At 46.9% G+C, this 21645-nt stretch overlaps 1 protein-coding gene across 1 annotated transcript; it reads left to right on the plus strand.

Moving 5' to 3' along the window:
• Positions 1–1829: 1829 nt before the first annotated feature.
• On the plus strand, positions 1830–20122 carry LOC311316491 (chloride intracellular channel protein 4; the record flags this gene model as incomplete). Its single annotated transcript, XM_084447352.1, has 6 exons — positions 1830–1841; positions 13369–13478; positions 13662–13787; positions 15209–15315; positions 15700–15881; positions 19961–20122. Exons 2-6 carry the CDS (start codon positions 13423–13425, stop codon positions 20120–20122), a joined length of 633 nt encoding a protein of 210 aa, XP_084303478.1. The 5' UTR covers positions 1830–1841; positions 13369–13422.
• Between the last annotated feature and the right edge of the window lie 1523 nt (positions 20123–21645).

A 21645-nucleotide genomic window follows, 5' to 3' on the forward strand; every position in this document is an offset into this window, starting at 1 on the left:
TCACACCGTCCACTCGTGATGACATCGTGGAGGAGGTCACAGGGAAGATGGAGGACACAGACCCGCTCATCACCCACACAGGCGGCAGCGACAGCGCGGAGAAGGAAGTCGAAGTGACCGACTCCCGTCAGACGCATCAGTCCACTAGAGATGCGGCTGCAGACACAGAGAACGATGGGGAAGCGGAGAAGAGCGGCCAGGAAGAGGCGGGAAATCGGGCGGCTGAGTCCCACAGTGATGATGTCACAGAAGGAGAGGGAGGCGAGAAACAGCGGATCACAGAAACAGATGAAGACAGCCTTTTTAGCGAGGAGCAGGGAAAGACAGCAACAGAGGTCGTATCAGAGGTCAAAGAGGAGGGGCCTCAAGAAACTGAGCCGCAGCCCCCCCCACCGTCCTTCACTGACGATGACCTTGACCTTGACGATGTCATCAAGCCAATCGATGACATCGAGAGTCAGGAGATATCCAAACCCCCGGAACTAGTTGCTGTCATTCCACCACCTGTTGAGGCAGAGGAGGAGGGAGGGGGAGAGAGCAGGGAACAGCCCAGTGAGAGTGGCGAGACTGAGCGCAGCGATCAAGGGGAGGGAGTCACCCAGCAGGTGGAAGAGCCGTCCCAGGCGGCGGAAGGGGATGACCGCGACAGGACAGCCAAGGGAGGAGGGGCCAAGGAGGAGGAGGAGGAGCCGCAGCAGGTCGGGGATAATAGGCTCCCGGGGGTGGACACAGGGAGCAGTGGTGTAGAGGGGCAGCAGGTGGGAGAGGATCATGTAGCTGTAGGAGGGGAGGGAAAAACAGGTATGGAGGAGGAGCAGGGGAAGGAGGTGCCAGAGCCAGAGAACACAGCCGGAGGAGACCAGGAAGAGAGAGAGGTTAGGAGTGCAGAACAGCCGTCAACCCAGCCGGACGAGGAGGTAGCGGGACTTACAGAGCAGGCTGAGCACCAGGATTTAAAGCACGTAAAGGAGGATGTTGTGCCCGAGGAGGTGTGGAACACAGAGAGAGAACAGCCAGACGAGGTAGCTTCAGAGGAGTCTGGACCAGAGGAGGGCAGGGGGGGTCTGCGGACGGAACAGCCCGCACAGGTCACCGAGGGGGCAGAAGGGGGTGGAGCTGAGGTGTCGGAACAGCCAGTGTCAGCCATTAAGGATAAGCCTGACTTCGCGGCGCTGGGGGGAGTGTTGGAGATGGCAGAAGAGCCTGCGATGGTCCTAGACGATGAGGGGGTATCTGCAGCAGATGGAGGGAGGGAGACAGTGGGACACCCTGGGTCTGTCACTGAGGACGAGACGGTCAGGACAGAGCAGAAGGAGGGGGAGGAGACGGCGTGCATGGGGGGAAGCACCCGAGAGACTTCCAAAGCCCCCGAAACAGAGGGAACAGAAGAGAAGGAGAGAGGGGTCAAGGATCACCAAAATCCCTGGGAGAACGGGTGCCTGGGACCCGAGCAGAAAGAGGTGAAACAGGAGAAGGAGACGCCGCGGCCTCCTACTCTGACCTCCCGCGCCAGGAGAGAGGAGGCACTGGTCTGGAAGGAGGCGACTGCAGCGGGAGGGAGGGATGACTGGATCAGGGAGCTGAAGGAGGCCATAGGAGAGGAGGCACAGGTGCGCAGACGCTGGCCGGAGCAGCAGAAGAAGAAAAAGGTGGTCCGGACGGAGGAGAGGCCCTCGTACACCCGCAGGAGGGGGGAGAGACGAGAGGAGGCGCAGAAAGACAGGGAGGAGGAAGAGAAGGAGAGGCCCGGGAATCTGGTGAGAGTGGAGATCCCACCCCCTCAGGCGGAGAGCAACGCGGGTGCAGAGCCGCAGCGGTACGAGATCTCTCTGTACGTCAAGGTAAGGTTCCCTTAGCAAGTGAGTGGGGGATTGTGGGATTGTTCCCTTAGAGGAAAAGGCCTACAGTACGTATTTCTGTTGTCTAGCATAGCCAGACCTGTCTCCACACTTGGTTTACGCTGTGTCAGCGCTGGAGAGGTCTGGCTGGACTCTTTACCATTTGGGGAGAGAGGGGGGAAAAACACTTTTTTTCTTTAAACCATCACAGTTGTCTTGGGCGGAGTGGTTGCTAGGTTGTTGTTTCTCATAGGCTGGATTGAATCTGATTGGGCCGGAAATCAGATCCGTCGCCACTGAAATAAACGAATGACAAGGCTTATCCCCAAAACCTACATCCGTTGAGTCAGACTAGTACAGGTATGTCTATGATAAACGCTCTCGGCAGAACTAGTGAGATAAACACTGCTTCTCCACATCCATACACTGTTGTTCTGAAGATCTACAGGTTCTACAGACCAACTGTTTATGGGGCTGTAGTCAGGTGTGTTAGTGCCAGACTGAAACTTGGTGTTCACCAGAGAAGAACTGGAGACCACTGGCTTATGGAGTTGGGTGAACACTGACCAATGTATGGTGTGTGGTCTTCAGACGGTCACACCCTTTTGTGTTTATGATTCTTATGCTGCTTCTATCTTCTTGGAACAAATTGTAATTCAATAGCCCCTTTGTGGCTATAAAGAAGGCTAGCACTGTCACCATCACCCAGGTATCAGGCAAGCAAACAAAGGCTTTTAGTCCCCATGGCAGTATGTGGTCAGTGAAGTTGAGGAGACAGCAAGTCATGTCAACCACAGAGGGCTTCTCTGTCACAACAACAGCAAGCACTTTGATAAGCACTTTCATAAGCACTTCATAATGCTGAGAGAGATAGACAGAGAACACTCTTTCCCTCTCCCTTTCTCTCTCTCCCCCTTTTTCTCTCTCTCTCTCCTAATCCAATCAGATTATTGGCAATAAAATGTCCACAGTGGCCTGAATTGTACATAGCATTTGTTTTGTTGATTTGTTTCTCTGTGTAAACTCGTCACTGTAAATGAGGGAAACCTCAGTACTTCACGAGTGTAAATAAAGGTTTGAAATGAAATGAAAAAGAATCCCCCAGAATCAAACCCTTCTCTGAGACACTGGAAGTGTTTATCTGTTCTCTTGATTTCCATAGCTAGTGGCAGCTAGTACTGTATCTATAAATGGTTCAGTGTGTGGTGTGCCAGCCTCTAGTAAACAGACATATCCGGCCTCAAGCCTCTTAGGAGCTAATTATGGAGCATCTGATCTCTCATGGTCAGTTGGTCAGATAGCAGACATCAGCAAACCAAAGCCCTGGCTACTTTTAGAGGGACAATAGTGGAATAAGCAGATATTGTCCTCTTGGGGTTTGACACGGCAGATTTTTGTCTGGCATCTGGCAAACTGGCATCTTTTGTTTTTGTCAATGTATCTTTTGTCATTGCATTTGTTTGTCATGTCATCCCAAAATAAATTAGGTTGAGCAGAGCTGTCCATTGTCTTGAATGTTTAGGCCAAAGTTGGGCGTAGGCTACTTTTCTTACTTTTCATTTAATGTTTAGTCGTAGGTCTAATAATGTAGGCCTATTTGTACTTTTGCTCACAAAGCTGTAATTCGACAATTTTATTTGGTTGCAGCGACAGCAAAGCAAATCATGCGTGACTATGTTTTGCCTGACATGTCGGCCCTCATCTGCTCGCACATGAGGCAAGTGGGCAGGTGGTTCCATCGTCGGAGTCTTCATTTCTCTGCTCCTCAGGATACAGACCCACATCCATGTGCAGACCGGCTATCATGGAAATGTTGTGCAGGGTGCAGCACACTACAGTACAGTGATCTGGCATACTTTGGTGGGACTATATAGGATTGCCCCAATGCTACGATCGAGGAATCTAAACCATCTTTTTAAAGCTACATGAGATAACTCGGCACTTTGGCAGCCCCTCTGGTCGTGATAAAATCGGCACTGCGTTTTAAGAACCACACTTCCCACAATCCCCCACTCACTCGCTGTAATGATGGGGAAAAGAAAGATAACAAACGCGCTTGGCGCAGACTGGATTGGAAGATTGCAGCTACTTCCTGGAAGGATGGCTTCAATGCAGGTACTGTAAATACTGGTCTTCTTTCTTTTATGTGCATGTAGATTTCATTTCGTGGGGCGAAGTGTTTGTTGTCTTCCTGATATTGTGACATGCAAAACGTGTCACTTCCGTTTCCACCACAAGATTTCCCGCCAGTGTACTAGCCAGTACACCGAAATTCTAAAATAATAAATTCACAGGGTCTCATGCAGTCTCATGTCACAAAAATGATTTTTGGGGTCTTGCTAAGGCCAATTCATAAACTAATAGCAAGTAAAAGTGAATATTGAACCATAAAAAAGTTATCTCATTGAGCTTTAAGATGCCAAATGTGCGCTCGATCACACTGTGCATAATGATGTGAGCCCGATTGTACGCTGCCTCTCCAACGTTGGTACAGTAGGATTACGCACGGGAGTCATCAGCCATGGCTGGAGTTGATCTATGATACCAAAGCACATACTTTTCTCCCACACATTTGCAATGAATATTACAGCACAAACGTTTTCTCAAAACAACTTTCTTACCCAGTAACCAGGGATTGTCATCCATGTCTTGCATCATACCGTACAGACTGACAGCTGTTCCTAAAAATGTAGCTGTCGTGACCCGACCCTGGGAATTTGGCAACCACATTTGTTATTATATTACTTGTGTTACACACTACCTGGGTGTTGATTGAATGCGTTTGCTTCCTATTTCTAAAAAATATGTTAGTTTTCCCATGGTGATACCATTCGTACGTGAGTGCAGTCAATAGCGCCTATTGGGGAAGCCGGCAACGTTACAGTAAATAACTCCTGCTTTGTCTCCTCAGTTTCCCATCTGTTTTGGGGAAATTTGGTGTATCTTGCTACTCTGCTAATAATGGCTGGTATAACATCCCATACGGCCCTGTTGGATGGATGGTTGTGAAGGCACCTGCGATAGGTATCTGGAAGGAGCCAGACACAAGAACCTGGAGTGTTGACAGCAGTTTGACAATGCCAGGTACTGCATGGGATCTCAGGCTAACAGGATTTCATCAAGTAGAGCAAGAATTGCTTGAGCTGGCAACCTGTATCTCCGGATGATTTCGGTCTCGCTTAAGTCAAAAAGTGATATTTTCCTTTGAAATATTCTCTCACGAACACGCCTGGCATTATGATGCCTTCGCCTAGCTACAATAACTGCTGCCATCATCAATGGAAACACTGGCCATGACACCCCACAAATGCGCTTCAATTACCATCAACTCTCTGAAGACGCAAATAATTTCACTACAACTGTGTATGGCAATTAGCGCCGATCTTTGTGAATTCAACTGTTTTTGCAATGAGGCTCATTTGCATAGAAATGGGCACATTTTCCGCCCATTTACCTCATTTAAATATCCAAATAGCACACGCGCACAGAAACGCTATGATGATGGCAACGCACTTAGCATGGTATTTCAGCCTTTGCGAGTGCTTTGTGAATAGCAAGGTTTATTTGTGGGTTATTTGCACAGGTAAGCAGAAGAAAAACCTGTGCAATCCCTTTGTGAATTCTCCCCACTGTGTGTATATAATGAATTAGAAATGTTGTTAGATTAGAATTACACAAAGATGTTATTGCACTGTCAGGCAGAAGCCAGAGAATCCGTTCTAAAAGGTTTAATCTTCTTTACATAAGCATGAGATCTGATATGCTGTAAAATCCATTGCGTGCTTGTGAAATTAACACACTAACCTAAACCAGCTTCCAAAATAAACAAGAAAACACAATTACTGATTCCCCACACAAAAGGATACAGACAAGAGATAAAATATGAGAGGTTGTTGGTTTGATTCCCGCAGTTGGTTTGATTCCCGCATATAGGCCTTATATTGTAGGTCAAACAGTAACCTTAAAGTTGACAGTAGTCCAAGCATCTGCTGTGACGTCATGTTATTACCTCCTCCAGTGACGTGTTGGTCTGTCAGTTTGTTTGTTTGTTAGTCTGTCTGACAGTAGTATTGTGCAAAAACTACCAGACTGATTTTCATGACACTCGGTGAAGGGGTGTAGCATGGGTCAAGGAAGAACCTATTAAATGTTGGATCGGATCCAAATCACGGGGCGGATCCACTTATTATTTTTTCACTTTTGTTATCTTTTGTTACAACAGCGACTGCACTTTTTGCATCGACTTAGAGTCCACGGTGTTGACCAAAGGTTTATGTTTTATCAAGCACTCGAAGAGAGCCTCATCAGATATGGCATCATAGCCTGGTTTGGTAATCTTTCAGTGCAGCTGAAGTCCAAGCTAGTCCGACTGATGAACTGCAGGAATCTGCACTCTGAGTACCAGCTACTGCCCTCTGGGAGGAGGTTCAGGGTTCCCCGCGACAGTCTAAATAGATATAAGAACTCATTTATCCCTGTGTTTAAATACGGCAGATGAAGTCTTGACAAGACCAGGGGAGACGAAGATATTTATTGTCCTTACAGGGGTATCTTCACATTGTAGGCCTGTTTGTACGAGTATTGTATTTGAACTGTCTTAAGTTTGTATGGATGCACTAGGGCACTTTGTATCTGTGTACTGTACTGTCCTGTATGCGAATGCTGCTATCTTTTTGTATGGCTGCATCATGGGTTAAAGCCCAGGCCACATTTGTTGATCTTGAATTAAGGTGGATCTTAAACATTGCCAGACAGGGCATTTGACCTCGTTATATTGAACATTGCCCGACAGGGCATTGGGCTTTGCTCTATTATGCACCAAAGTGCCACCTATAAACCATGTTTATATTGGGGCTTTTGGCAGATCCACAAATTAGTTTTCACGTCCGAGTTTGAGAGGAGCCCTTAAACTCCCTCCCTCCCTCCCTCCCTCCCTCCCTCCCTCCCTCCCTCCCTCCCTCACTCACTCACTCACTCACTCACTCACTCACTCACTCACTCACTCACTCATACATTCAACAACTGTACATGCTGACATCTGCGCTCCCTGAGTGCCCTTCTAGTTATAGAGTTAGACAGTCGGTCTCCAGTCCGGGTGCCTGACTGTTTGTAGCGACACATTCCTGGGTGGAGCCAAGGTGCCCCGGAGTGCAGCTGAGGCGCTAAGCCTGGGGAAAATGTTCTAATAACCTGGCTGGTGTCCCCTGGGCTCTTACACAATGCCTTCCTTTGTCTCCATTCCAAGGGGGGGGGGGGGCTGAGGAATGCTCATGTGGCCTAAGAGCCTGGAGATAGAAGAGCAAGAGAGCAAGAGGAAGGAGGCTGGGGGGGTAGATGTAGGGGGTAGATGTAGAGGGTAGATGTAGGGGGTAGATATAGAGGGTAGATGTAGGGGGTAGATGTACGGGGGTAGATTAAGGGGGTATATGTAGAGGGTAGATGTAGGGGGTAGGTGGAGGGGGTAGATATAGAGGGTAAAGATGTAGGGGGTAGATGTATGGGGTAGATGTAGAGGGTACATGTAGAGGTAGATGTATGGGGTAGATGTAGGGTTAGATGTAGGGGTAGATGTAGAGGGTAGATGTAGGGGGGTAGATGTAGAGGTTAGATGTAGGGGGTAGATGTAGAGGGTAGATGTAGGGGGGTAGATGTAGAGGGTAGATGTAGGGGGGTAGATGTAGGGGTAGATGTAGAGGGTAGATGTAGAGGGTAGATGTAGAGGGTAGATGTGGGGAGTAGATGTAGAGGGTAGATGTAGGGGGTAGATGTAGAGGGTAGATGTGGGGGGTAGATGTAGAGGGTAGATGTAGGGGGGTAGATGTAGGGGTAGATGTAGAGGGTAAATGTAGGGGGGTAGATGTAGAGGGTAGATGTAGGGGGGTAGATGTTGGGGTAGATGTAGAGGGTAGATGTAGGGGGGTAGATGTAGGGGGGTAGATGTTGGGGTAGATGTAGAGGGTAGATGTAGAGGGTAGATGTAGGGGGGTAGATGTAGAGGGTAGATGTAGAGGGTAGATGTAGGGGGGTAGATGTTGGGGTAGATGTAGGGGGTAGGTGTAGAGGGTAGATGTAGAGGGTAGATGTAGAGGGTAGATGTAGGGGGGTAGATGTTGGGGTAGATGTAGAGGGTAGATGTAGGGGGTAGGTGTAGAGGGTAGATGTAGAGGGTAGATGTAGGGTTAGATGTAGGGGGTAGATGTAGGGTTAGATGTAGGGGGTAGATGTAGAGGGTAGATTTAGAGGGTAGATGTAGGGATGGAGATGTAGGGGGTAGATGTAGGGGGCAGATGTAGAGGGTAGATGTAGGGGGGTAGATGTAGGGGTAGATGTAGGGGGTAGGGGTGGATGTAGGGGGTAGATGTAGGGGGTAGGTGAGGGGTGGATGTAGGGGGTAGGTGTAGGGGTGGATGCAGGGGGTAGATTTAGGGGTAGATGTAGGAGAGTAGGGTTAGATGTAGGGGGTGAGATGTAGGGGGGTAGATGTAGGGGGAAGATGTAGGGGGTAGGGGTGGATGTAGGGGGTAGATGTAGGGGGTAGGTGTAGGGGTGGATGTAGGGGGTAGATTTAGGGGTAGATGTAGGAGGGTTGGGGTAGATGTAGGGGGGTAGATGTAGGGGGTAGATGTAGGGGGTAGGTGTAGGGGGTAGATGTAGGGTGTAGGTGTAGGGGTAGATGTAGGGGGTAGATTTACGGGTAGATGTAGAAGGGTAGGGGTAGATGTAAGGGGTGAGATGTTTATTTATATTGCACCTTTTACAGACGGGTCGTCTGTAAAACTATACAACGCGCTTCACAAAACATCAAGTAAATAAGAAAAATGGCAGAAAACACAAAAAACAACACAAACATAAAAATCACAGGAGGCTCGACAAATGCTAGTCTGAACAGATGCATCTTTAGCTGACTTTTAAATGAGTCGACAGAGGCCACAGATCATAGGTCCAATGGAAGGGTGTTCCACAGCCTAGGAGCCACCACTTCAAAAGCTCGGTCAACTTTATTCTTCAGCCTTGAGCGGGGAACAACCAACAGGCCTTGGTCAGACGACCTGAGAGATCTGCTAGTGATGTAAGGATGGAGCAGGTCACAGATGTACAGTACGCAGGTGCCAGACCATGCAGATCTCAGAGATATCATAGATGACCTTAAACTGGATCCTAAAACTGATGGGGAGTCAGTGTAAGGGGACTAGGATGGGAGTAATGTGACAGGACTTTCTGGACCTAGTCAGCAGCCTTACAGCAGCGTTCTGGACTATTTGTAGGGTCCAAGGATACCTTGCTTAGGCAGAGAGAATTACAGTAGACCAAACAAGAAGATACAAATCCATGAATAAACAGTTCCGCTTGTGACACCACAGACCGAGACCACAGAGTTTAGAAATATTTCTAAGATTTAAAAAACTATTTCAGGTCAGTGACTTACTATGATGATCAAAGTGCAATGCCTGATCAAAAAGGACACAAAGATGTCTGACCTTAGACTTGTTGTTGAGAGGGGTCCCATATATTGAGCAACTTAAGCGGTGACATTCTCTGAACCAATAATAAGAACCTCAGTCTTGACAGCATTGTGCTAGGAAGTTATTGGCCATCCAATCCGTCAAACAGCCACGTAAAACAAATCGTTTGTCAGACTTGTCTGGCTTAAAATATATGAACAGTTGAACATCTTCAGTGTAGCAGTGATAAGAGACATTTTTAAATTTGATAATAATCTGTCCTAGAGGAAGCATACATACAGCAAAAAAGATAGGACCCAGAACAGAACCCTGGGGCACACCACAGGACAGAGTAGCAGACTCAGACATATGGGGACGAACTGACACAAAGAAAGTCATATCAGAGAGATAGGAGGAGAAGCAGTCCAGGGCACTGCAGAGATACCTACCCACTGCCTAAGCCTTTCAATCAGGATGCAGTGATCTACTGTATAGAAAGCTGCACTAAGATCTACAGTAGTAGCCCCAAAACAGACCATTCACCCTCATCAGAGGACCTCATGATGTCATTGGAGACTCTGAGGAGAGCTGTTTCCGTAGAATGCTTCTGACGGAAACCAGACTGGAATTGATCAAAAATGGAGTGTGTATTCGAAACAGCAGTAAGCTGATTGGCAACCTTTGACATAAAAGGTAACTTGGATATAGGCGTATAATTATTAGTTAGTGATGGGTCTAAGTTGTGCCTCTTTAGGAGGGGTTGAACAAATGCTTGTTTAAAAGAATAGGGGACACAGCCAGACACAAGCGAGCTGTTTATGATAGTGACAAGACATGGGCCTACAGAACTCCACACATCTTTCAGCATGGGCGTTGGTACGATGTCAAGGAGGGAGGAGGATGTTTTCTTCAAACTAACTAGGTCAATTAAGTCATTCAGGGAGATAGGAGAACAACAGCTCAAAATAGGCTGCCGGGTTGGGCAGACAGGGAGGAGGGGGGAGTGGAAGGGGTGATGCTAGACCTGACATCAGCCATTTTGTCCACAAAACATGAAAGAAATCAACTGCAATAAAAATAAAAAATAGGCAGGAGGCGCCGGACTGACGATGTTACTAATAGTGTCAAATAGGACTTTAGGATTTCGCATTCTAGTGGAAATGAGATTGGCCTTGCATCCCTGATCATACTATTGATGATCAGGGCCAAGGGGATGTGTTTACAGAGGGGACAGTTCGGGTTTTCAGAGGAGCGACATCATCTAAGATGGCCAAGCAATGCGGGCTGAGAGAGCGGACTAAGCATTCAACATCATCAAGAGGCGACATCTGCACTAAGCCTACACTGCTGTCATAGGCGGGTAGTAAATTTCTCTGTTGTGGAGCAATTTTTAATGCGCGAGGACTTCACTCGCTTACTGGGTAAACAGTCGGTCTTAGAAGATTAGTTAAAAAGTACACAATCATGGTCAGTCACAGGCAATCCATCGAAGCAGACACCATCGATGTATGAGGTGTAGGGTGTAAGAGGTAGGAGGCCATAGGAGTAGGAGGTAGAGGGTAGGAGGTATGAGGTAGAGAGTAGGAGGTAGGGAGTAGGGTGTAGGGGTTTGGAGGTAGAGAGAAGGAGGTAGAGAGCATGAGGTAGAGAGTATGAGGAAGGGGGTAGGAGGTAGGGGGTTGGAGGTAGAGAGTAGAAGGTAGAGAGTAGGAAGGAGGGGTTAGGAGGTAGGGGGTCGGAGGTAGAGAGAAGGAGGTAGAGAGTAAGAGGTAGAGTGTAGGAGGGAGGGGATAGGGGGTATGAGGTAGAGAGTAAGAGGTAGAGAGTAGGAGGTAGGGTGGTAGGAGGTAGGGGGTAGAGAGTAGGGGGTAGGAGGTAGAGAATAGTGGGTAAGAGGTAGGGGGTCGGAGGTAGAGAGTAGGAAGTAGAGAGTAGGAGGTAGGTGGTAGGAGATAGGGGGTAGGAGGTAAAGAGTAGGAGGTAGACAGTAGGAGGTAGAGAGTAGGGGGTAGAGAGGAGAAAAAGCAGAGAGAGAGACAGAAGCAGGAGCTTGTGCGATCAAGTGTGTTTTTTAATGTCTGCATGAAGCTGTTTTTAATGAACCCACAACTGATAGTCTCATGAAAACAGATTAGCATTTGTTTTTTCACCTTCTTCTGTCATTCTCAGTCCCCTGAACTGTAGGCGACAAGATGTCTGGAAGGTTAATCTTTGCATTTCTCGTAACTCTCTCTTTCTCTCTCTCTCTCTCTCCCTCTCTCCCTCCTTCCCTAAGCTGATTAGCCCGCCTGCTAGTTAGAACCTGACTGGGGGATGTGGGGACTTTCTTGAGCCTTTATGAAACACTATTAAACACGTGTGTGTGTGTGTGTGTGTGTGTGTCCTTGCTTGTCTGTGTCCGTGCGTGCATGTGTCTCTCATTGGTATGAAAGAGCTTTCAGCATCATTCCAGCAGTGAGGGTAGGAGTGATGATTTGAGTGAGGGTTCGAGGATTCCATAGTCACCCACTCACTGACCTCAGAACAGACCTTTCACTGTTCCACCAGCCCACACTACCACAAAAACCACAGGCTCCCGGCCAGGCCAGTTAGTTCTATGTGGTTACTACTGTATGTTGCGTCTGTAAATTGGTGCGCCTGACTGTTAATTTGTGATAGACAGATGAGGTAGTTAAGTAATTTCTGCAGAGTAGATTCATCAGGTTGTTTTGTGGGTGTAGCTTTAACAGATTAGCTGGAGCTGCATCAGGATCTTAAAGGAAAGTGATTAAAACAATAAATGCTACTGACAGCAATGCATCACCAAAACCCTAAAACACCTGCTTGAGTTTACCCTTTTACACTTTGTATTAAAATACGTTTTGTTTGATCCAATCGCAATTGGATAATGCTTGACTACAAGAAAGTACAGGTGTAAATGCAACCCAGACGCATTGAGTACAGATCGTGCTCCGATCGGCAAAAGCTCCTCCGGAGGTGGTCAGGGACGCATTGTGACCATGTTGAACACAAATGTGAACGCAAAATGTGCTTGTCAATCCACATACCACCACTGAGAGGGAGGAAATACTGTAGGTAATCACGCACGGCTGCTCCAGACGACAGGAGGATGTGATGTTGGGTTGTTTGAGCTGGACAGAGCGAGCGGATCTCAGATCTCCATGTGGACACTGGAGACACATATTAATACCAGGCGCAAATGTAATCAGGTTAAATCATATACAGTCTGGATACGAGACACATTTTAATGTAAGGTGTAAAGGACACAACTTTTAACAGTTCCGAAAGTGTTTTTTTCCCTCATTTTTTAACATAGCTTCAAGGCATGCACACGACCACATTCGCCACAAAGATTAATTCAACGTTGAATGCTTTGTTAGCGGACGACAGTCCATCAGCCTGAGGAAAGCTGACACCCAAACAGTGTGTCTGTTGATAGTCAGTCGCGTGCGCCAACAAAGAGACAGAGTGGGCTGCCGGAGCGTCTCTGGGCTGTCCTGCTCACCCCCCTCTCCCCAGGCCCAAGGCCCACTCACGGACCCAGAACCCAGTCCAACCTGACCCAGACACAGAGCTGTTGTCAGGGTGAGGGGGGGTTAGGGGTGGTCAGGGAGACACACATCGCTTGCTGGGCTGAAACAGAAACCAGACCTCCAGTAGCGCTGACTGGACTAGACTGGAGACGTCACTTTACTTCAGACTGTATCTCTGGTCGATGCAGTAGTTGAGGACAGACTGGAGAGACGAGACTGTTCTCTGTGACTCAGAGAGTAGGGTTTGGAGAATACCCGGAAAGCTTCTATAGATCATACATTTGGATGTTTGTTTCAGTCATGGGACATCAGCTGCTGTAAGGACTTGCTAGTGTGAGGCCGTAACACAGGAAGGGTGGGGCCTACTGGTGTCTGCCGACTCCATCCTGAACTAGATTTGGATTGGTCAAAATGGCGTGGTTTGACATAGCAGCCAAAAAGCTCGGATTCCCTGCTATCGAGCTTTTCGTAAAGGTAAGGTCTGCTTCAGGGAAAATGTGACCTCTACTATACATCTTCCAAAATCCCTTAGTGTTTGTGTGTGTGTATCTCTAGGCTGGCAGTGATGGGGAGAGCATCGGCAACTGTCCGTTCTCCCAGAGACTCTTCATGATCCTGTGGCTGAAGGGAGTCATCTTCAACGTCACCACCATCGACCTCAAGAGGTACGACAACGCACACGCACGCACAGACATGTACACACACACGCATGCATGCATCGGTTTTTGAAGTTCACAGTAAGGAGTGTGAAGTTCTTGGTGATGGGATGGCTGGTTGATTTTATCTTTTTAATTTAGAGAGAAGTAAGATTTAAAATCTAAATATTTTAGGGGCCTTTTGTTGCCTAGGAAACCGGCTGACCTCCAGAACTTGGCCCCGGGGACCAACCCTCCATTTCTCATGTTTAATGGGGAGGTGAAGGTGGACGTCAACAAGATAGAAGAGTTCCTGGAGGAGAAACTCACACCACCACGGTGAAAGCCCACTACTTCCTGTACATGGCTATGCCGATTTTGATTGGTCCTGATCTGGGTCCCTCATTGACCAGTGACAATGACTAAACAGGTGTCATTGTTGCTGTCCAACGCTACACCCCCCACTAGCCTGGCTCACTCTCTTCTAACTCACAGACCAGTGGAGTGGTTTACTTCTAGAACAGCGGAGTGGTATACTTTGAGAACAGTGGAGTGGGATACCTCTGGAACAGTGGAGTGGTATACTTCTAGGACAGTGGAGTGGTATACTTCTAGAACAGTGGAGTGGTATACTTCTAGAACAGTGGAGTGGTATACTTCTAGAACAGTGGAGTGTTATACTTCTAGAACAGTGGAGTGGTATACTTCTAGAACAGTGGAGTGGTATACTTCTAGAACAGTAGAGTGGTATACTTCTAGAACAGTGGAGTGGTATACTTCTAGAACAGTGGAGTGGTATACTTCTAGAACAGTGGAGTGGTATACTTCTAGAACAGTGGAGTGGTATACTTCTAGAACAGTGGAGTGGTATACTTCTAGAACAGTAGAGTGGTATACTTCTAGAACAGTGGAGTGGTATACTTCTAGAACAGTGGAGTGGTATACTTCTAGAACAGTGGAGTGTTATACTTCTAGAACAGTGGAGTGGTATACTTCTAGAACAGTGGAGTGGTATACTTCTAGAACAGTAGAGTGGTATACTTCTAGGACAGTGGAGTGGTATATTGGAAATAGATTCCTATTTCTTATCCTGCACCTGGTCTAAAGTACACAGCCACTTAACTTCACTATACTTCTAGATCTGGCTCTGGTCTCTAGTAGGTGTAGAGGTGGAAACCTACCTAAGCCTACGGTGTATGCGGCTCAGCCCTGCTAGGGGCCAGTAGGCCTGGCCAGCTCCTGCAGGAATCTCTCACGGTCTCATGGCCATATTAGTCCTTGTGTCGGGACCAGCTCTGGCTGTGTGTAGCTCCGTTCAGTTTTTCTAGGTTAAAATCAGGTGTACATTACAATAGTCCAACAAGAGTGTGAGTGTGTAAAAGCTTTCCAAACCCGTCTGCATCCAGAGGTTCTGGTCGATGTTTCAGTGCCAAACAGCGGTGTCTCCTCCATGCGTCCGGTCCTGTTCTTCTTCCCCAGGGCCCGTCATCATCTGGGCTCAATCTCCATCCCCAGATGAGCTCCATGCCATGTCCTTTCATAGCTCCAGGCCACGCCCTTTCATACACCGTATGACCTATCGCTTTCCCTACACACTCCACAGATACATACAGTAACTAACTAATCTTATCAAACAGAAACTAAACTTAACTAACTAACTAACTAACTAACTAACTAACTAACCTAAAATATGATATTGTAACATTGATACTGACGTCTTACCTCTGACCCTGATGGAACATGTGCTTCCCCTGACTCAGGTATCCCCGGCTGGCAGCCAAGCACCCAGAGGCCAACACAGCTGGCATCGATGTGTTCGCCAAGTTCTCAGCCTACATCAAGAACCCCCGCAAAGACACCAATGACGGTAAGGAGTCTGGTCCAGGTAGTGTAGCTATGTGTGTGTGTGTGTGTGTGAGGAGGGGAGGGGGGTACTGTGCTAGCTCGGCTTGTGTGTCAATGCTCATGTGTGTTTGTGTTTGCGTGTGTGTGTTATCTGTGTGTGTTCTGTGTGTGTGGGTGTTATCTGTGTGTGGGTGTGTGCTCATGTGTGTTTGTGTTTGTGTGCGTGCGTGCGTGTGTTTGTGTGTGTTATGTGTGTGTGTGTGCGTGCATGTGTGTGTATTTGTGTGTGTGTGTGTGTGTATGTTTGTGTGTGTGTGTGTATGTGTGTGTGTGTGTGTGTGTGTGTGTGTGTGTTTGTGTGTGTATGTTTGTGTGTGTGTGTGTGTGTGTGTGTGTGTGTGTGTAGCGCTGGAGAAGGCTCTGTTGAGGTCTCTGCTGAGGCTGGACAACTTCCTGCGGACTCCCTTCTCGGACGAGATCGACGGCAACAGCACAGACAAGGTCCGGGAGTCGCGGCGCTGCTTCCTGGACGGGGCGGAGCTCACACTGGCCGACTGCAACCTGCTGCCCAAACTACACATCCTCAAGGTACAGTACTGCTCTTGCTGCGCTGGCACTTTCGCTTCAGCACTAGATTATGCTCTATGTCAGGGGTACTCAAATACTAATCCTAAGGGTCCACAATCACCAACCCCCCCCACCCATCCAACCTGTTCACACACACACACACCCAACAAAAGTGAATCAAACCATTTCAAGTCTTGTCTCCTCCTCTCCTATCTCCTCTCCTCTTGTCTCTTTCCTCCTGTCTCCTCTCCTCACCTCCTGTCCTATCTCCTCACCTTGTAATAGAGAGAGAAATTCAAATCTAACTTTATTATTTCATGTCTGATCTGTATTCAGAACTTATGTGGATGTGGGTTTGTAAGAACATGTATTAACACTCTTCCTATCCTCTCAACCTCCTGTATCCTCACCTCCTGTCTTATCTCCTCACCTCCTGTATCCTCTCCTTTTGTCTCCTCTCCTGTCTCCTATTCTCTCCTCACCTCCTGTTTTAACTCCTCACCTCCCGTATCCTCTCCTCTTATCTCCTCTCCTCCTGTCTCCTCTCCTCACCTCCTGTCTCCTCTTCTCACCTCCTGTATCCTCTCCTCCTGTCCAATTTCATCCCATTTATTTTCCTAGAAAGGTCGCTTCAAAATGACTGTATGGCGTTTCAAATTGCCACATGACAAGAGCTACTGTTTGTTGGCATATTAACCACATCGGTTTGGTGCTTGTTGGAGGGAGGATGAAGGCATATTTTTTGATCCATTCATCTGAATTGTCTATTTTCACTGTCGACTTTTCTTTTGGCCTTCTTTGAATATGCCAGCTACACTAGAAATAACTGAAGCTAAAACTAACATCAGGCTAGCTACTAGCTAGTTAGCTGCAGACTGAACTAACAGGGCTGGACTGGGACAAAAAATTGGCCCTGGCATTTTTGGCCCAGACCGGCCCACCACAATCACCACCCACCAGTACAAAATCCTTGCAGTCCCTTTAAATATGGAATACCACCGTATTATTTCCCCAAACCACTACAGAGACAAGTAAGTCCCTTGGACAAGTGAACCAGTGCAAATGGACGAGTGTACTCACTCCCTCTTGACTCCCTGGTGGTCAGACGTGGCCGTGGAGTACACAATCTCCATACTCAAGTAACAGTTACAGTAAAAGTACAAGAAATTGGCAAAGAAAAAGCTCTGATAGAAGTCAAAGTATAATTTCTAATTATTTATTAAATTAGTATTATCTAAAGGCTAACCAAAGTGACTATACTATTGGTCACAATTTAGTTCCAACTTAAAATGGATTCTGGTCAAATCAGCCATCAACGTTTTTGGGCACATACATTACCCCATGAATAGGCTACATATACAATTAGTGCAATATAACCCATTTGGTTAACTAGTTAAAAAACTGTCAGGCTGCAAGTACTAATGACTGTAGCCTAGTTATTGCAGTTAGCCTTTATAGGGCAGAACAGGTTGTTTCTCCCAAAGGCATTGCTATGAACATTGATAAATAACACACATGGTCCAAAGCCTAGATTTTTTACCAGCCAAAAATAACACATAGCTTTTTATTATTGCAATTTGCTCCTATTATTATTTTGCATGTTATCTTGGTCTCACATGTGATTCTCAATCACTATTATTGTAGTGTGTGCATAATAGCTGTAATGTACTAGCAGGGTCCAAAACTAACTTTTTGGCTTCCCTAGCCCTTAAGTAATAGTCCCAAAAGGAGCTAGGCTTACCAGTCAACAGGCTGGTAAATTACCAGACAATCAGATTTTTTAGCAGCCAGCCATTGGCTAGTAAATACTGTAGCTAGAGTGAATTTTGGGCCATGGCCACACAGCTAACGTTAGCCTGCTCCTAATTTTCTTTGAAGATATAACAGTAGCCCAGCAGCAACAATACTGCTAGGCTCGACCAGAATAGATAAAGGCTGCATTTCCCGATAAAGAACCTTCTTAAGGAACCCTTCTTAAGCAACAATTTGTATGGGAGTTAGGAAGTACTTTGGAGTTAAGTGCTTCTTAACTCATTCAGGAAACCCGGCCAAATTGCTAATTGCCAAGCTAACGTGCTAACGTTAGCACTACTAGTACTGATGTTATCTGTCTGGCCTAGACAAGCAGTGTTAACACTAGCTAGCTCACAAACAGATTAATAAACAAAAATAAACAGCATGACCCGACTTGCTTGGCGGGGAGGTGGTTAGCTAGATAATGCTAGCTAATTGTATCTAGCTAATGCTAGCTGGCGCTAGCCAGCAGACAGCCATCACCCACATTCATAGTTAACGCTTTTGGCTATATTTTCCTTACCGTTTCCACTATACACTCCTTCTGCTCACTCTGTCCCTCCTCGGCCCTGTCATGTCTCTGTCCCTCCTCGGCCCTGTCATGTCTCTGTCCCTCCTCGGCTCTGTCATGTCTCTGTCCCTCCTTGGCTTCCCTGTCCTGCTCCTGGCCACCAGCCACCTCTCCTTCAAGTTCATGTTCAACGTCCTGCACCTGTTGTTTCTGCACAACGTTGGGTGCGGCTGTAGATGTTGAAGCAGCCCCAGCAGCAAATATATCTGTGATTTTTGTACATTTGGCAGCATTCGCCTCAAGATTATTACTATTTTTTTGCTTGTATAAAGGAAAACAGACCTGAGTCCTCATAAAAGTAACGTTAACGGCTCTCATAGGCTGGCTAACCTCTAGATAACGTTACCTTTTGAGTATTCAGTTTCCCCTATAATTGTAACAATAACCCCTGTCAGGCTAAAACAATGTATTTATTTTTAAATCAAAACTTTCAAAAAATCCAAATTAGCATCACGTCTAGCACAGACTGGGTTTGACAAAGCTATAGCTAGCTAAGAGCCCATCGGCTAGTATGCTGATGCTAACGGTCGTTAGTTGTGAGGACGCCGTGATGTCCCATTCAAATAAATCTCTGGTGGGCAGCTAATGTATAATAATGTAATGGCTGCTGCTATCCTAAGGATGATAGAAGCCATCTTAACAGTTCACTAGCTAGCCAGCTTATATCACCAGTTGATAATTTGCCACAATGGAAAGACAAGTGATGTTAGTTTAGGTAATGTTAGCTAGCACCAACCTAGCTGGTTTTCATGTGGCTAATGCCTAACATTAGCTACTTAGTTTACAAGTAACTAGCTAACCTAGCTAATGCTAACGTTACTTACAGTTGGGGAGAAAAAGCTCCTGATATCCCTCATCCTCTTCAGAGGGGGAGGCGACTTTGTGGTGGATGTACCTGAACGGCTGTCAGAATCACAACTGTATGGCTTGCTGTCAGCGTCTGTCTGTAAGGCTATTGTCTTCAGATCCAGCGAAAATGCAACAATCTATCTCAGCCAAATGAGCCAATCAAGTGAGTTTAAATCTTTTTTTTTATTTTTTATATTGTGATGGCACATCCACGGTGGAGGAAAGGGGTAGGCTAATGGTCTAATGTAACTCTGAACATAATGCAAAGTAACTCACTCAAAGTGGTACGGCCAATTCTGTCCTTCCAAACTATGCGAAGGCCATCTAAATGATCTAATATACAGTAACTGCACTCCAAAGATAATGCTAACAAGGTTGCTTAAAAGTTGGTAGGGACAATTTGGGCCTCCCAAAATGTTGGTAGGGACAAGTCCCGACCATCCATACGCAAACCTACGCCCTTGACCTATAGTACCTGTACACTGATTACCTACAGTACTAGTACACTGACTACCTATAGTACCTGTACACTGACTACCTACTGTAATAGTACACTGACTACCTATAGTAGTAGTACACTGGGCACCTAAAGTAGTAGTACACAGACCACCTACAGTACGGTAAATACAATTATTGTAAGTTGCTTTGGATAAATGCATCTGCTTAATGACTGTAATGCAATGTACTGTACAGGCCTGTATTTAATGTAATGTACACCAGTATGTAATGTAATGTAATATACTGTACAGGCCTGTATGAAGACACGGCTACACCTGGTGGACAGACCTGGTGAGCCACTGCCCTATCTCTGTTAGGAGGCAGAGGTGTGTTTGATGAGGATTACACTCCCGACCTGTGTTTGACCTCTGTCTTGTTGCCATGCCAGGTGGTCGCCAGGAAGTACCGAGGCTTGGAGATCCCCACGGAGATGACGGGGGTGTGGAGATACCTGAACTGCGCCTACGAGAAGGAGGAGTTCGCCAGCACCTGCCCGGCGGAGCGCGAAATCGAGTTTGCGTACTTGGATGTGGCCAAACGAATCAAGTAGAAAAAGGGCGTGAGGAGGGAGGGAGGGGAGAGGGGCCAGGGAGGAGGAGCAGAGGGGGAGGGACCAGGGAGGAAGAGCAGAGGGGGAGGGACCAGAGAAGAGGAGGGAGGGATGGGAGAGGGGCCAGGGAGGAGGAGGAGGGAGGGGAAAGGGGCCAGGGAGGAGGAGGGAGGGAGGGAGGGGAGAGGGGCCAGGAAGGAGGAGCAGAGGGGGAGGGACCAGGGAGGAGGAGGGAGGGAGGGGAGAGGGACCAGGGAGGAGGAGGAGGGAGGGGAGAGGGGGGGACCAGGGAAGAGGAGGAGGTAGGGGCGACTTTGATGACTCTTGATGAGTATATGGATTAGGGGTACTCACTTCCACTTCATAGTCTGTTCACGGGGCCAACAAGGATTAAGCAATTTGGTTTGGAATTGGACCAAAAAGTCTTAGACACTTATATAAATGTCTCTCTGTGTGTGTGTGTGTGTGTGTGTGTGTGTGTGTGTGTGTGTGTGTGTGTGTGTGTGTGCAGGTGTGCGTGTGTACGTGCATGCGTGCGTGTATGTGAGTGCGTGGACATGTGTGTCTGCGTTTGTGTGTGTGTGTGTGTGTGTGTACTCACTGGTTGAGTTGCTCAGAGGTTGTATTGTGTGTGTTGTTTGCTGTTTAGATTGTCAGGTCTGCATTGATTGTGGGGTCTGAACCGGATTAGTCCCTCTCAGTACAGAACAATGTCAGGGCCTACCTATTGTAGTCAGCACACTTTATTATCATAAGGGCACAATACATTAATTTAATAATAACATTTCTCAACAAAACTCAGATGTTGAGAAGTTGACATAAAGCAGCCATTATCATTCATTAGGCTTTATGATGCTTATAAGAGTTCTTGTATACTGTATACCTGTGTACAGTAGATTGCTAGCACAGGTAGAAAAGCCATAATTATTTGAACACTATCGCCTCAACCACAGTATTTAGTTACCTATGTATCTACAGTACCAAAATCATCGATATAGGAAGTCTATATGTTAATTAAGCTTCTTTTCTTTATATTTATTTTGTCAAATATTCTAGGTAAGGTAAATCAGAATTTACAGATTAGGCTTTCGTCTTTCAGGGTCTTGACTGGCCATGAGCGTTTTCTGTTTTGATAATAACATTGCTTATTACTAATGTATTGATTTTCCTTCAACTCTGTTTTGTATCGGACCGGATTAACATTGTTGAAGCTTGTTGTTGAGAAACTAACCTGATTGGGACTTCCTGATTTGGAGGGAGATGGGGCATTTTGATTGTGGTGTACTGAGCACATGTAGCTATGCACCAAGCGAAGACTTACTCCACCCTCTGCTCGCCTTACTGTCCTCACTTGGGGATGAAAAAATTAAACTGTTTCAGAACTTGGCTGTGTGAGTGTTTATCTGACTGTTTGGCGGTATTTCCTCTCCAAAATTGTTCAGGCAGTGTGGAAGGCCCTAAACATCGACATCTAAGCTGCCTTGCTCAAAACTTGTAAAGTGGAAGGGTCCAATCGGTCTTGT

The sequence above is a fragment of the Borostomias antarcticus genome (genome assembly GCF_949987555.1).
Source record: "Borostomias antarcticus genome assembly, chromosome: 12".
Lineage (NCBI taxonomy): Eukaryota > Metazoa > Chordata > Actinopteri > Stomiiformes > Stomiidae > Borostomias > Borostomias antarcticus.